At 44.4% G+C, this 16802-nt stretch overlaps 1 protein-coding gene across 3 annotated transcripts in view; it reads right to left on the reverse strand.

Moving 5' to 3' along the window:
* TTYH3 (tweety family member 3) overlaps positions 1 to 16802 on the reverse strand; it is a 235317-nt gene that overhangs the window by 22884 nt on the left and 195631 nt on the right. For all 3 annotated transcript variants that reach the window (XM_054041300.1, XM_054041299.1, XM_054041298.1), the window contains 2 exons: positions 16070 to 16142; positions 15614 to 15689 (listed from right to left, as the gene is read on the reverse strand). In XM_054041300.1, coding sequence (XP_053897275.1) covers positions 15614 to 15689; positions 16070 to 16142 — 149 coding nt within the window. The remainder of the gene's footprint in view (positions 1 to 15613; positions 15690 to 16069; positions 16143 to 16802) is intronic.

Here is a 16802-nt window from a genome sequence, read left to right on the forward strand (position 1 = left end):
AGACAACTCTTCCCTCCCACACACAAAAATAATAATCGGGGCATTTTGCAGATCGATCTTTTCCCCACACACTATGAAGACTCATTGAGAGAGAAGGGACTTTTCCAACTACTCCTCACTGTGGGGCTCAAAAGGAAGACCAGAGAAAGTAAAAGCCACGTGAGGGAGCCAACAAGTAAGGCGAGCAGGCCTGCTCCTGCTGCACTTACCATCAATATTGCATACACCTTTCATCGCGCCTGTCTGCACGCTGGGACTGAGCGGTACAACGCAGCTTGTTAGCTCCTGCATGCTGGCAATGGAACCTGACAGCTGTTATTTATAATTCATTAGCCTACTTTGGGACTGCTTCCACCAGCTGCTCCATCTCTCCCCACTGAATTTTGCTCTGGGACGACTTATCTACAGCTCAGCCGAGCCATTAAACAGTAATTAGTAAAAACTGGGCAGATAATAGGATAGCGTGTGCTACTGAATGGATCATACCACAAGTGGATTGTGTGCACACACTGAATCAGAAGGGATTGCTTATTCCAGGCCTACATTAGCAAATAGACCTTTCCTGAGTGAGAATATCATGCATAGTCCACAGTACCCTCAAGTTGGAAAAAACAGCAGTGACTGCAAGATGGAACAGCACCAAATTGCACAGGACCCTCCCCGCCATGCCCAAAAAGCTTCACTCGGCAAACCGTCCAAAAGCTTCCCAGTCATATTTTGGACACTGTGGGCATGGCATCAAAGTTTACTGGCTTCAGTTCATGTGATTACTAGTGCTCTGCTCAGAAGTGAATCTCTTCCCCATCCACCCAAATCTCTGGATTGTGGCATCCTAACTACTAGCTCTTGTTTTGGTAGTAAGGCATTAGAACTTGAGAGATTTCTAAACTGCCAGTCATTTGTCTGGCAAAGATTGTAGGAGTAGATTCTTTACTGCATTGAGCACAGCTCTGCTGCAGGGAAGAAGTGGGGAAGTCTGCTGAGAAGCCAGTTGCGGCTCCCAGTGCAAGTCTGAGTACCTGCTCCAAACTAGGACTCTTGCATAAAATCCTTAAGTCACCCCACACTAGCCAAGGACACATATTAAAGTGCTCTGCTCCTGCCACACACCCTTCTCAGCCCCCCCAGCCCACCCCCAGCAACCCCTTATGCTGGAGATGGGTTAGCACATGGGTGGCTGATGTGGAAGGTGGCTAAATCACCCCCGCTGGCGTTCAGCTGGGTTCAACCTGGTTATAGGTTGAAACTGAGGTGTGAACACTCCCTTCATTTAAGATTGCTATAAGGGACAGAAGGGGCCACACCTAAAATAAGGCTGAATGAACATAGGCAGCACATAGAATAGGCCAGGGGAGGCTAAGCCTCCTCTGTGGTGCAGCGGCTGACTCTCTGCCTTTCAGAGCACAGATGCCTGGGTCATGGTGGCCCCCCTCCATATGCTGCATCCCTCCTACTGGTGAGCAGCAAGTGGTAATTAGGGGCACCTGGGGGCAGCAAATGTTCCCCCTTGTGTTTTTGTTCTTGAACAAGTTGGGTGGGGTGAGCACTCAGCTCAGGAGAGGGGTGGAGAGCGCAAATGGTGTAGAACCAATGTGAATGAAATTGTTTTTAAGTTATCCACTGTACCATTGTAACTTCTGTTACTACATTGTAACTTTCATTACACTTGCCATTTTGCTACATTGTAACTTCTGTGCCATATTGTAATTCAAACCCCATTTTAAAATGCTTACTCCATTTTGTAAGGGCTTGCTGCAACCTTCATTTTTGCAAACCCTGCTGTAACCTTATTAGTCTAGTTAAGATGTGTGAATGAGGGATGTATGGGTGATAGAATCAACCTCCAGCACCAACCCGTCCTGATGAGATAAAAGTTCAAATACCAACGGCTAAAGAACTAGACAACAGCCCTAACTCAAGAAAGAAGCATCCACCTTAAAAAGAAACAACAGAAGGAAGATCAAAGCCAGGTCCCAGGCTGACAGTCACGCCTGCAATTGACGGGTAATCAAGTCAAACCCAGAGGCGGCGTGACACAGCGAGACCTAGAGACTTTGAATCCCAAAACTCCTATAAAAAAGGAAGGGTGAGATGAGAGACTTTGGGTAACGTTCTGCTATCAACATCAAGGAGCATCGGTGCGCGCCCGACAGAGACCCGGCTCCCCCTCGTGCTCAGCTCTCCTGGCCAGTTAGCTGTCACGAGCTACGATCCCAAGCTGCGAACTCAAACTACACTCAGGACCGGTAACTATCCAGCAGCTGCAGAACATTTTGGTGTGTGTGTGTGTGTGTGTGTGTGTGTGTGTGACTGTGTGTGTGTGTGTGTGTGTGTGTGTGTGTGTGTGTGTGACTGTATGACTGTATGTGTATAAGCATTGAGGTATTTGTTAATAGTTACAGATTAATAATAAATGTGGCATCTTTGCCTTGACCCCTAAAACGATCCTGTATAAGTTTGTGGGACAACATTATTGGTGGAGAATGCAAAAGGGGGAGCAAGCATAGAACCCACAGTTATTATAAAACTGGTGTGCACACCGCCAGCTTTAGCAAGCCTGGAACTATAGGAAAAAGAGCGTAAACTTTCAGTTGATTAACCAAACTCTGAAGGATATAGGAGTTTAGGTTTAAATTGTGTTTCTCACTGTGATCCGGGGAAGGATCTAACCAAACTCTGAAGGATATAGGAGTTTAGGTTTCAATTGTGTTGTAGAGGTACATACACCCTCAGCCGTAGCAAGACTGAGCTAAAGAGGAGAACTTAGTGTTTCTCACTCTGATCCGAGGAAGGATCTAATCCGGGGAAGGATTTGTATAATTGGTGTATGAACCCTCAGTGGTAGCAGACAGAGTAATACAGAGGGAGACTTGGTGTCTCTTCCTCTGGCCCAGAAAGGGTTAAGTTGTTCCTTCAGGAGTTAAAAAGGGAAGATTGCTATTTGTAAGTCACTCCTTTAGGAATTGGAGGTTATAGTATTCTGATATTTATCAGCTTGGTTTCCTGTGTTGTACTTGGCTATGGCACACTTGTTAGGGAAAATGTTTAGGAAGACACAGTCTAAAGACATCTTTAGAGAAAAACAGGGAACGCTGTCTTTTGTCCAAGAGCCCACACCCTTTAAACAAGTACTACAGAGGTTTGGACACAGCCCGTGGACTGAAGGGGGGCTGGGAGATGTGTGTACTATTTCAGATTTGGAGGATAGGCTGGCAAGGTATATAATCCTGTACAAGCCTACTCCAACTAAAAGGGATTCAGCAGCAATCTGGCTTTTGTGGGACACATGCAGGGATTTATACTCCCGCCTGGCATCCTGCCAGGAGGAGAATACCTCCCTGCATGAAAAACTCACTCATATGGAAAAAGAGGCAGACAGATGGAAAGTGGTAGCGACAGGGGTGCAAAGCCAGTTAGACCCTCTCCGGGAGGCAATCAGGGAGGGCAAACAAAGAGAAAAGAAGTTAGAGGAACAGGTCGGGGAAAAGGAAAAAATAGAAAAAGAGAATCAAGTATTGCAAGGCATGGTCAAGAGGTTAACCATAGAACAAAGTAAAGCTCTCCCCGCTAATCACAGTCGATGCGAGTCCCTTATCCAGCACCTTAAACAAAGGCTGGGATTCGCAAACCGCCAGATAGCAGCGGGAGAGTGGGACTTTGATCCCCAGAGTGATGTCCCTGACTGGGAAGATGCCCCGAGGGAATCTAGCGAGGTGTGGGAAAGAGAGATACGGAGCAGCAATCCTGAGCCCCAGGGGCCGATTGCAGCCATTAACAGAATTACTGTAACAAGAACAGACACAGCTGCAGGGACTAGCACAGCCACTACAACCGTCCCCGTATCAGCAGCTGATCTCCAAGCAATGGCAAAAATGCTTGGACCCCTTAACCGGGAAAATTTTTCAAAATGGACTCTGCGTGCGCTGCAATTGGCAAGCAGAGAAGATTTAACAGTCCCTGAGCTTAAACGCCTCATGACAGCCTGTGCAGCACCCGAATTACAGGGAGTCATTGATCGGGTGATAAGAGAAAACAGGGAGAACAATACCTTCCTACCCCTGTTTGCAAGCCTAGGGGAACAAATGGGTCGCCGACATCTAATGATACAGGCGGCTAGCATGATGCAGGAACCTAATGAAGACCCCGAAGGGTACCTATCCCGCTGGGGACTTATGCAGGTCATGGCAGGCATCACCCGCCCTGAAGATGCCCAAGGAGCCCCTGCAAATAACCCTGACACTGTAGCATACGGCACAGACGCCCTGAGGGACTGTGCTGCGACTCTTCTCCCTTACTATGCTAATAAGCTCAGCGTCTGGGCACTTAACCAGCCCGCGAGCATGACTGAGCTCCGAGATCTGATCAAACAGATCACCACTCATTCTGGCCCCGCACTCCAAATAAAAAAAGAAAGGGCTCCCTTTGTGGCCGCACTTGAGCAAATAACTTACTCCAATGAGAGTGGTAATATGGGAATAGGGGGCTCCCGAGGTCGCTACCGCGGACGGGGAAATCATAAGCCCCGGGGACATTATTCATGCCCAAACCCCCGCCCTTCTGAAAGAAATGATAATTTCCAAAGAGCTGAAGGTGAGGGAGAGAATATCTATGACTCCACGATCCGCCGATTGGCCTGGTGGGCAGTAATGCGACAGGGAGGTAATTGGGAGCACTGGGACAAAGCCCCAACTCGAGCTCTAGTCCAAGAAGCCCTACAAGCACAAGAGAATCAGGAGCATGTAACTAGTATAGCTACAAATGCCCCCCCGAGCAACCGGGACTAGGGGGGCCTGCTGGACATGAGCACCCCACATAATACAGGAGCACAGCAATGGGGGCTCATTGGTAAAATGTTCTGGGACTCTGGAGGGAGACCACACATTTATGTCCAGCAGGAGAACCGCGCTCCTGCACTAGCTTTGATTGATACTGGGGCTGCTGTCTCTTTAATTAAAACCGCTCCACAAACAGGGGAGAGAGTAAAGCAAGTCACTTTAAAATCTTTTCAGGGAAAGTCAAGCACAGGCTGGGAATGGGCACAGGTCCCATTCTCAATACAAGGGTTTAAAACAAAAGGGAACTTAATTCAGACCCCTGACATGACTGACGAAATTATTTTAGGAGCAGATTGGCTGTATCAAAACAACATAATAATCGATTTACCTGGAGGTATATTATGGAAATTAGAAATCCCCTCCAACTGCTCTCACCAGGAAAAGCAGGATCTCATTGTAACCAAAGGGGGAGGTAAACTCGCTGCTGCTCTCACTACAGAGCAAGCTGAGGAGTGGCGCTCAAAATTCCCCACAGTCTGGACTCAAAGTAAAACAGACTGTGGAAAGATCAATGCCTGTGTTAAGATCGTAGGTGAACTAGTACCCCCTCAAAAACAATACCCCTACCCAAAAGAAGCAGAAGTCCAACTGATACAGACTGTACAGGACTTGGAACAACAGGGAGTTATTAGAAAAACTAACTCTCCTTTTAACTCCCCTGTATGGCCAGTTCTAAAGGCAGACGGAAAGTCCTGGCGGTTAACTATAGACTATAGGAGGATTAATAAAGGGTCTGTACCCATGGCCCCAATTGTAGCAGACATGACACAGGTTATACAGAAAGTGCAAGCCACCTCCAAATACTTCTCAGTGATCGATTTGGCTAACTGCTTTTTTGCTATACCCCTACACCCAGAGTCCCAGGATAGGTTTGCATTCACCATAAACAACCAACAATTTACGTTTTGCCGACTACCACAGGGTTTTCAAGATTCCCCCACTATTGCACACAGACATGTGGTAGATATGTTGGATCGTCTGAGCCAGCAGGAAAGACCATTTGTCTTCTCCTATGTTGATGATATTCTGATTTTTGGGGACACCAGGGAACAAGTACAAAAACTTACTGAAAATGTTTTGGCATTAATCCAAGAAACAGGGTTTAAGGTAAACTTAGAAAAAAGCACAATTGGTGCAACCACAGGTCACTTACTTAGGTATAGTAATTGGGAAGGAGGGGAGGCAAGTGGATCAGCGCAAGGTGAAAGCATTGCTGGATATGCCTGCCCCTACAGATGTGCACTCTTTACGAGTTCTGCTGGGTGGGTTCAATTTCCTACGGCCACATATCCATAAATATGCAGAGATCACACTTCCCTTATGGAAGTTATTAAAGAAAAAGACACAATGGGAATGGGGACCAGAACAAGAGTCCGCCTTAAATACCTTAAAACGTAAGGCTGTCTCAGCCCCGGCTTTACGCTTCCCTGATGAATCAAAACCCTTCGTTATCAGACTAGCCGCAAATGAGGTTGCATTGGCAGCTACTCTCTTACAAAACAATGAGGAAGGCAAACTAGTGCCTGTAGCCTACGATTCTAAAAAACTTCAAGGTGCTGAGCTGAATTTTGACCCTTGTGAGCGTGAATGTTTAGCAGCCGTTTGGGCAATCCAGTCCTTTGAACCTCTCACAAGCACAGCACCTATTACAATTCAAAGTACCCATACTCCTCTCAAATATATCTTATCTGGCAAATTGATCGGGAGTAAGGTTTCCAATACACGCATGGCTCAATGGACCCTCATCCTGGTCAATAGAGGGGTTGTTACCGAAACAGTATCTAAACCTGATTTATTGACTCATGCTTTAATTGAAAAAGGGACTAAGCATGAATGTCCCGAAATTACTTTAGAACAGAGAATTGCACTGGTGGAGGCACCCCCCTTAAGGGATTTAGACACAGTAGGGCAGGAAAAGCATATCTGGTTTACTGATGGCAGCTCGGTAGTAATTAAAGGGAAACGGTATATTAAGTATGCTGCTATAAACTTAGAGGAGGAAGTGATTCAAGGGTATTTGAATCATGGCTCAGCACAACATGCGGAGCTCCATGCCATATATCAAGTGTTAAAGTTATATGAAACCTCTCCCAGACCAATCTATATCTATGCAGACAGTGATTTTTGTGTGAAAGGCATACAGTATTGGATGTTTGACTGGCAACGGAATAATTGGCAGGGAGCAGATGGGAAGGAGATAGCGTACCTAGACAAATGGAAATGGATCCATGCTTGGGTGACAAGGAACCCTAATCAGTTAAAAATCCGGCACGTTAAAGCGCACAGCAGAGAGCTCAGCGCTGAAGCCACGTGGAACAGCCGAGCCGATGCTCTGGCCCGGCAGCAGAACGTGGCGGTTGTAACTAGGAGTCAGAACCGCGCTAGAGAGCGCATGTCTGACACTCTGCTGCCATCTAGCGATGTGGATAATTATTGCAGCCGGACTCCGGGAAAGACGGAACGGCAGGAGCTAATCAGCGTGGCACATCAGTTCATGCATGAGGGGACAGAAGGGACCTTAAGGAGGCTAAGGCAGGTAGCAGACTGGGAAGGGGTGGAGGATGATGTAAAAACATGGGTGCCAACTGACTGAAGCCACACGGACCCAGGTTCAAACACGCAGTTTGGCTATTTTACATCAGGGATCTGAAATATTAAGAGTATCTGCACAAACAGAGCAAATCATGACGCACCATTGGTATGATATTTTAAAGGGATGGTCCCCATCCTGGTCTTCAACTTTAACAATTATGCAACATCCAATTGTTGTTTTCTTTATTCTGATAAGCTTAATGTTAATTATAATGTGTGGTATGTGTTGCTGGATGAAAAGACTGTACTTTAAGCTAAAACCACAAGCTCACATTGTTTCCCAATATATAGCCTTAAAACAATTGCATAAAGTGTGACCCATTCAATACCCCTGGATTGAAGGGTCAAAAGGGGGACAATGTAGAACCAATGTGAATGAAATTGTTTTTAAGTTATCCACTGTACCATTGTAACTTCTGTTACTACATTGTAACTTTCATTACACTTGTCATTTTGCCTACATTGTAACTTCTGTGCCATATTGTAATTCAAACCCCATTTTAAAATGCTTACTCCATTTTGTAAGGGCTTGCTGCAACCCTTTTAAATGAACAAGGGGAAATCATAGACCATCGCTTGTGTTCCAAGTGGACTGCACAACAATGGGTATGTCCCACCTTACCAAAATTAGAAGAGCCCTGCTCCTTACAACATAAAAGCTTGGCAACTTGTTACTGGGATGAACTAAATAACGGTACCACAAAAGTGTATTTTGATAGAAAAAGTTGTGCCTGTGCCATTGGATTAGAGAGGCTTGTATGGCAAGACAAATACATCTCAGAACCGCCTGTAAAACAGTGTATGTGTAATATCACTATGTTAAAAACTCCCACCCTAACCTATTACTTCCCAACTCATGAGGATAAAGGAACTAACACGCTGGATACCAGTAATATTCTAAACTTTAACTTCACTTTGGGAGTCAATTGGACAAGTCTGTACAACCTTCATTTTTGCAAACCCTGCTGTAACCTTATTAGTCTAGTTAAGATGTGTGAATGAGGGACGTATGGGTGATAGAATCAACCTCCAGCACCAACCCGTCCTGATGAGATAAAAGTTCAAATACCAACGGCTAAAGAACTAGACAACAGCCCTAACTCAAGAAAGAAGCATCCACCTTAAAAAGAAACAACAGAAGGAAGATCAAAGCCAGGTCCCAGGCTGACAGTCACGCCTGCAATTGACGGTAATCAAGTCAAACCCAGAGGCGGCGTGACACAGCGAGACCTAGAGACTTTGAATCCAAAAACTCCTATAAAAAAGGAAGGGTGAGATGAGAGACTTTGGGTAACGTTCTGCTATCAACATCAAGGAGCATCGGTGCGCGCCCGACAGAGACCCGGCTCCCCCTTGTGCTCAGCTCTCCTGGCCAGTTAGCTGTCACGAGCTACGATCCCAAGCTGCGAACTCAAACTACACTCAGGACTGGTAACTATCCAGCAGCTGCAGAACATTTTGGGGTGTGTGTGTGTGTGTGTGTGTGTGTGTGTGTGTGTGTGTGTGTGTGTATAAGCATTGAGGTATTTGTTAATAGTTACAGATTAATAATAAATGTGGCATCTTTGCCTTGACCCCTAAAACGATCCTGTATAAGTTTGTGGGACAACAATGGCGGCGGCCTCGCGGGGAAGAGGGGTATGGAGGAGAGGAGGGATGAGCACGACAGGCAGTGGGGGCGTAGGGGCGGGGAACGAGTCACAGTCCGGGCACCAAGGGAGCTTCAAGCACTAGGGCCAGCCTCCCCAAAACACAGGAGGGGCACATCGCCCATGCAAATGAAGTCTGCCCAGAAACAAGCACCATGTGGGCAGAGGGTTCCACTGGATATTTTTCTGAGAGCAAGCACGTGCGCGTATGCGCGTGCACACAGATTGAAAGAAGCTTGAGTGTGTAAGTGGAGAACGTGCTCCTTTTGTTCTTGGTTTCTCCTGCATTCAGAGAAGCGGGACTTGGATGCAGTCTTGTTTGTTTATAAGGAATAGACCAAGAAAATACCAGACTCCATCAATTTTTACCCCCAACTGGAACACCCCCAGTTTGACTAGTTGCTTTGGTCCAAAAAGGGGGTAACGATGATGAAGAGTTTTCATACACAAGGGGAATTCTCCCGACATCTGTCTAGAATACGGCCCTCCAATTCGGTCAGCTGCCATAAGCACATTGATGGCAACTTCATCGGTTCTCAAAAGTCATCTTTCTCCCTCTTCAGGGGAGATGTCAGTTTAGTTTTATCCTTTCAGCTTGAAATACTACAGGCCAATCCCTAAAGTCTGGAGGTGGTTTTTGAAACTGGCCTTTAAGCGGTCTCCAAGAGAAGGGTCATACTTGCAGCTGCTCGTGCCTGCTGCTGTTGCTGGCAGCAATCCTCCTGACCCACTTTCTATGGGAAAAGGAAGATAAAGAGCAGAAATAAGGCAAGGGAACTATTTGATAAAAGCCTCAATTTGAAATCCTCCCTAGAAAGGAAATTGAAAACAGGCTACCAGCAACAAAGTCAGTTTCATCTGCTAGAATCTGCTTCTCACTTCTGCATACATAGAAGCCTTACAGTTCAATGCCATCACATTATAACATTATGAAGCCCAGGAGAATTGCAGTATGGCCTCTGGGTATGCATCTTAAAACCAAAAGGAATCCTGTATTCTAGGATGGATAGAGAACAAGCAGCATGGGCGGTTTACAAAGGTCACTTAAATTTTTTTTAAACAGAGTCAGACCTTGGCCTAACTGGATTGCCATAAACCTGCAACTCTTCGGCCATTCCTCACATTTACCGGACTGGTTTCTCTCTGCATTTCACGTATTGTGCTCAGAAGAGATCATAGTAAGAAGATGCACTGTCTCCATACTGTTTAGTTACTGGGAACTGTGGACGTTTCAGTGGTGATAATTAAAATGGGAGAATGTAGCTTTTTTCCCCAAGGTATCCATACTGCCCAAGTGGTATTGTCACATTCCCACTTACTATCTAGTTTCCTTAGAACTGGGGATGGACAGGAAAGGGAGGTTTTGCATGGTATTTATACAGCTTTTGAATAGAAGGTTTCAACCTCACTCAAGTGAAAAAGAAAAAAAAAAAAAAACGCAAGCAGAAGTCAAACTTTTGGTTAGAAAACACTAAGTTAAACATCAGTTAATCTGATTGTTGTTTGACTTGCTAATTAGCTGAAGCTTTTTATGGGCAAGTCAGTGAAACCACAAAGTGGAATTTGGGTTCTAAACTTGGTGAATTTAGTATCCTTGGGGAAAAACAGGAACAAAAAACAAACACACATTCATAGCTCTGAAGACTCAACTTTGTCTATGAACCCCATACAAACCCCAGTAGTGGCAGCATAAACCACCACACCTCCTACCCACATGCCTCAACCCTGACCCGGAGCAACTATCTCCAAGGTTCATTCAGTCTGGTTTCTGTACTGAGATAGTCAATAAGAGGCCATCTGGGCTAGCAATTTTTGCAACATGAACATCTGTCCACTATCAGAGAGGTAGCCGTGTTAGTCTGAATCTGTAAAAAGCAACAGAGGGTCCTGTGGCACCTTTAAGACTTAACAGAAGTATTGGGAGCATAAACTTTCGTGGGTAAGAATCTCACTTCTTCAGATGCAAGAACCTCACTTCTTGCATCTGAAGAAGTGAGGTTCTTACTCATGAAAGCTTATGCTCCCAATACTTCTGTTAAGTCTTAAAGGTGCCACAGGACCCTCTGTTGCTTTTTATCTGTCCACTAGTAACTGATGAAAGCCAAATTCACTTCACGTTGACCACTGAACAGCAAGACATTAACAGCTTTCAGTCACTGCCAAACTTGTCTGGATTTGAGGTGTAAAGCTCCATTACCCACCCCCTAAGCAATGCAGTCCCTCAGATAAGCTAGTCTGTTCCAGATGCAGCATGCCAGTAAGAGATAATCTAGAGAGAGGTCTTCTTTTTGGCTAAAGAGATTAAACCTTTTTATTTAATGTGACCGAATAAATCATTTGGTAGTAACAATAGCAGAGAAAGGGAATGAGGCTAGAAGATGGCCTCCTGCTTTGAAAATAAACATGTTGGCTGCACCATGGCATTTTTTATTTTTTTTAAACTGGCAAAAAAAGAGGTGATTATCCAGTCAGTGTTCAATTCCATTGGCTCTCTCTCAATTAATGAATACCAGATAAGCCAGACACACACTAGCCTCACACAAAATGATTAAGTTTCTCTCCTCTTTTAGGAGATTTGTTTTAAGAATTCTAGTCCATTTTTTTGCAGCAGTAAATAAACTGAGTCTTCTCTTTAGCTCAAGAGTGATGACAACAGTGATGCATTTAATCAGATTATTTCCAGTGCCATTAGTTCTGCTTAGATTTGGGAACCGCTGAAAATACTAACACAGAAGCAGTTTTAGTCCTGCTGCCCAGCTTCTCCGGGAAAATGCCCCCTTCTCCTAGAAAGCTCCTGTAATTTACACACAAGTTATTGCATCAAATAAATGAACCTAGGCCACACAGCTACATGGGAAACCTTGGACTGCCTGCCATGTCAGCAGGGATGGGAGGCTGCCTCCTAAGCCCTCGGACTGAAGAAAAAAGGGGAGGTGACCTGGCATTACCACGACTCTGCTTAATTTGGATGTGGCACTAAGTTCCAAGAAGGGAGCCTTATCTAGGCATCCGCCAAAGAGACGGTGTTTCAAGGGCAAATACCTGTAAGGGTGATAAAGCCCACTGGGAGCCATCCTTGAACCAACAAATAGGGTACAAGTACTGAAGACAAGTAAACAAAATAAGGGATATTATGAACTTAACCTTTCTGTTGGAAAAACCATTTACCTAGGTTAGGAGTAATGCAGAACAAGACGATAGCTGAAGGATTAGTACAAAGTAAGCCTCCTGGGAGAATAGAGAATCTTTTCCTAGTTGGTGTTCTTTGCACTAACACTTTGTATACAGTTGTTTTCACTGCTTCTTTTGTGTAGTTAGCTAGTCTCCCCACCATTTAAAAAAAAAATAATCTGGACTATTCTGAATAAACTGTGTGTAACAAAGATTTCCCATTTCCAAGTATTACACTCGTTAGAGAGGTCAGCATCTATTTCATGGAACTTAGGGAGATGAATTAAACCTTTCATCAAAGTTTGGTGTCACATGGATGCACTAATGCAGTTATGATAGAAAAGGTCTTTCACACCTGGCATTACTAAAAATGTTTTCTAGGTTATATTTCTGATATCACACTTCTAATCCTGCAGCAGGCATTTCATGAGTCCAAAAATTGTCAGAAGTTAAAAGCAGACAATCATACATATTTGCATTCCTTTGTCTGGATATTGGCGGCAACGATTAGTGTCTTGCTCATTGCATTGTTTCTTATATTTAAGAAAATTACTAGAGAAAAAATAAAATGGACTAGAGAGAGTCCTGCTCCAAGCTGATGGTGCACCTTAAGTTACTGTTTTTAGATGCACCTTTGCTGGTCCTTGAGTGGACCTCGGAGATCCCAGCACTGGCCCTCTCAGGATTATTCTTCTGGCTCAAGTGCACATCACACACTTGATAATGAGGACAGGGGCTATCTGCCTAGCACCCTGGAAATAGGTATAGGAAATGCAGTTGCAGTAACTCGTAGGAAGAGACTCAACTTGCATCACTTCAAGTTTAGTTTCGTCCTTGTGTTCAGCCATCTCCCCCATGCAGTCCAATGTGATGGAATGCTCAGGAATGAAGCCATTAAGACCAACTCATTGCTTAAAAAAGGAGAGGGAGCTCATGAACAAATTAAATCACCTCGCATGAGCCTTGGGTGATCTTCTAGTGACCCCATATAGGACAGGCCACACTGCTAACTACAACCTCATGGCAAAGCCTGTAGTTCCTACTCCCTTCAGTGTCCCATTTAGACCCATCTACTAGCCTTATGGAGCCTTCAGAATGGTATGCTAAACTTCTAGTTGGTTGTGTCAGCACAACGGATACCCATTTAATTGAAGGGTCTGCGGCCCCTATTGAGGAGAAGCAGCAGCTTCAATCAGCAGCAGGAGTCTTAACCTCCAAAGCAACTATTCAGTTTGGGAAAATTAACAGGCTCCAATCAGGCAAGGTCAAGTGAAGGAGGAACATACTCCAAGGTGCCTCATGAGGTTCCTTTGCTTTTTCAGGGTTATCTTCACTGTTATCAATGAGCTAGTTAACTGGTTCCTGGTACCGTACCCATGCTGTAACTGCATACAGTTGAATCAGTGAACAGTCAGGAATAGCTGTTTCCCCGTCTACCCATTTATCACCTTTAGTGAAAATGAAGAGCAGCTGCCTAGTGTCTAAAGTCAGTCTTGATCATCTTCTCAATTGAGAGAGAATTCTCATTTTGCACAGGCCTGGATCACTGTGCAAAGAAATGAAATAAGGCAATGAGTTCACTGTGATTACAGGGCTCCTGTAGTTAAGACCTCTATAAACAAAGGAGCTGGAATCCCTTCCTTCCTTCCCCGGAGTGTTTGATCAATAAGGCATTCCAAGATTGAGACGGAGGGCGAGAATACTAACAGACCATTTTACACAGAATTTTACCTCCTTCCACAAACATTTCCTGTTTCCAATCTCAGAACCGCCAGCCATCAGCAGAATAACGTTTCTAATTCCTTATCAGTTTCACAGTACTCTGTTAATAGCAGAGACACACACATAAAACAGCAACATACAGCCAGAAGGCTGGGATTTGGAGCTTTATACTTATGAAACTTCTTTAAAATGTTTCATAACACAAAACCAAAGCTGCATAGTTGTCAACATCGCCCTTTATGGGCCAATACCCTAATTGCTCCCTAGAATTGTTTGACCATAAAACAGAGCTGGACTCAGAGCATAAGATAGATGTGTAAAATAGTTAATCTGACCCTATGCTGCTTTGATAATTATCTCACCCAGTTCTAAAGATCCCTCTTCTTTAGGTTGCAATCAGAATCACATACCAACTGAATAGCCAGCCACTGCTCTCCAGAGGCTCATACAGCAATCGGTTGCTCTACCTACTAGTGAATCACAGTTCTGAGCAGCAGTTTAACAATGTGGACTTTTAGCTACTGGGACTCCAATCCAAAAGCCATTAAAGCACTGCTTGCGTAAGTGCTCCATTATCCCTTTGTCATGAGGGTGTCATGTTGTACGGCTGCTAAGTGTAATAAAAGAGGCATGAGCTCTTGCTTCCCATGGCTATGAGGTATTTATGCAATGACCCCAAGGCAGAAAAACCTTGATTTCAGTAACTAATCATGTTTTTTCAGGAAGATCTGCAGAATTTATTTGGAGGGCGGGCTGAGAAGGTCAAAGGCGACATTTTCTATTTACCTGGCTGAACCCTTCTATTTTAAAAGCAGATGAGAATTAAAGACAACGAAAGCTGTATAAATACGTTAGCTTGTAAAACTAGGCTGCCAGCTGGACTATGTTTTCTAGAACCCACACAAAGTCTTGCAAGGAGTCCAACACTTAATGTAAACATCACTTTTGCTAGAGTGCAACTATCCAAATGATCAAACTATTTCAAGGAATACTATTTTCATATTTCAGCTTGCAAGCCGGTGTCTCTGGTAAATCCTTTAACACAAATGTAATCGCTCCTAATGCAGGATAAGTACACGAATTAGGATGATTCTGGTACACAATCGGCACTGGAATGTGAACAAAACCAGCACTTAAGTGGTCAAAGTTAAACACTGTATTCTGGGAGATGAGGGAAATTCATACTACTCTCTGCAATGTTGTTTTGGCCTGTTTGGCTGCTGAACTGAATATGACCAGAAGAAATAGAATCTCCTAAAAGTTAAAAAAAAAAAAAAAAAAAAAAAAAAATCCTTGGCTGTTTCTGTACTTCCTAGCATCCAACAGAAGTCTAAACCCCAAATTCAGATTTTCTGCATCTATGTATTTCCATTCACAGCTAAGAAGAATTAAGATACAGAATGAAAAAGGAGAGATCACTGAATATGCCTGTCTGTGAGAGAAAAGTCTTTTTTTGGGGGTCGGGGGGGAAGATTCCTGTAGGGTCTTGGCTTTTCATATCTTTAAATTCTCTCTGCTTTTCCCAGCATTTTTTTATCTCCATTTCTAAAACCAGCCTCAAATACTAGGTCACCAGCGCTACCCTCAGTGCCAGCTTCTGCTACTACGCGAAGTATCTGAGCCAGTCACAATCCTAGTACTTACCAGTACTGAGCACTGCATAATCCTCCACCACTTTAGAGATGTAGGCATCAGGGTTAACACAGAAGTCACTGGAGCCCTGGAGAGAAGAAAAAGGAAAGTCAACTATACCATACAAAGGTTCAGCCTTATCTATATCGGGGAATCCTCCATTAGAAGCTCTCAAGTTTGGGGATATGCCAGAAGTCAGGCCCCATAAGTCTTCCATCTCACCAACCTCCCCCCAGAAGCAGTTTCTACAGATCTATTGCCCAGCCTTGCACCAGAGTGGAGTTAGGATACTAGCTAGCAAACTGCACTATGGAGGTATAATTTCTGAACCTGTTTCACCTGTTATTTACTAGGACAGCTACTGAAAACCAGAAGTCTCATGAAGACACGAGCACTGGGAGTCATTTATTCATGTGCCCGATAAATCTACAGCGTAGGGTGTGGGAAGGTTAGACCAGAGCCACTTACCACTGCAACAGCCAGCTCCAGACCCAAGGATCCCCAACTGACAATTAGAGCAAGCACCCCTAGAAGACATACCCTGCAGAAGGAACAAGAGACAGATAAGATGGTTGATGTATTGGTTCCAATTCAAACACCCAAATGCTTTAAACAAGGGCTTCTTAGAGTTCAAAAGCAATAACTAACCAGTTTTCATCTGTGTAATTAGCAATGTGAAAGAGACAGTCGGTGTCTTGTATGCAAATCCTACTTGGAATACAGAAACCTGCATACCAGCATGCATTACTTACACTAAGAATGAAGCAGTCCAGATCTGTAGTAACCAAAGGTAGTTAATCTAAGAGGTTGTTTAGTGGCCTGTATCATTTGATTGGAAACCTCCCGCCCCACAGGCCTCTATCCAGTTCCTAGCAGGACACTGATTGACAGCCTCAGCAAGGCAATCAAGGATTAAATGGACAGACTAGAAGTGGCCTTTAGAAGCACATTGGCAAGGAGAGGTTTGTATTCCTGCCATTTGTGCTGGACCTGTTCTTTGGGGGAGAAGACTGCTGTTTTAAATATTGCTAATCTTACATCCTTGTTCTCATGAGATGCCAAAAAGTGTTTGAATTCCCAAAGTAGAGGGGATACAAGCAAGGGAGGCATGTTCAGTGTTACACACTAACAAGCATGACTGGATCCCACACAAAAAAAAACAAACAAAAAAAAAACCAACGCCTTCTCTCCCTCCCACCCC

The sequence above is a fragment of the Malaclemys terrapin genome, chromosome 10, assembly GCF_027887155.1.
Source record: "Malaclemys terrapin pileata isolate rMalTer1 chromosome 10, rMalTer1.hap1, whole genome shotgun sequence".
Lineage (NCBI taxonomy): Eukaryota > Metazoa > Chordata > Testudines > Emydidae > Malaclemys > Malaclemys terrapin.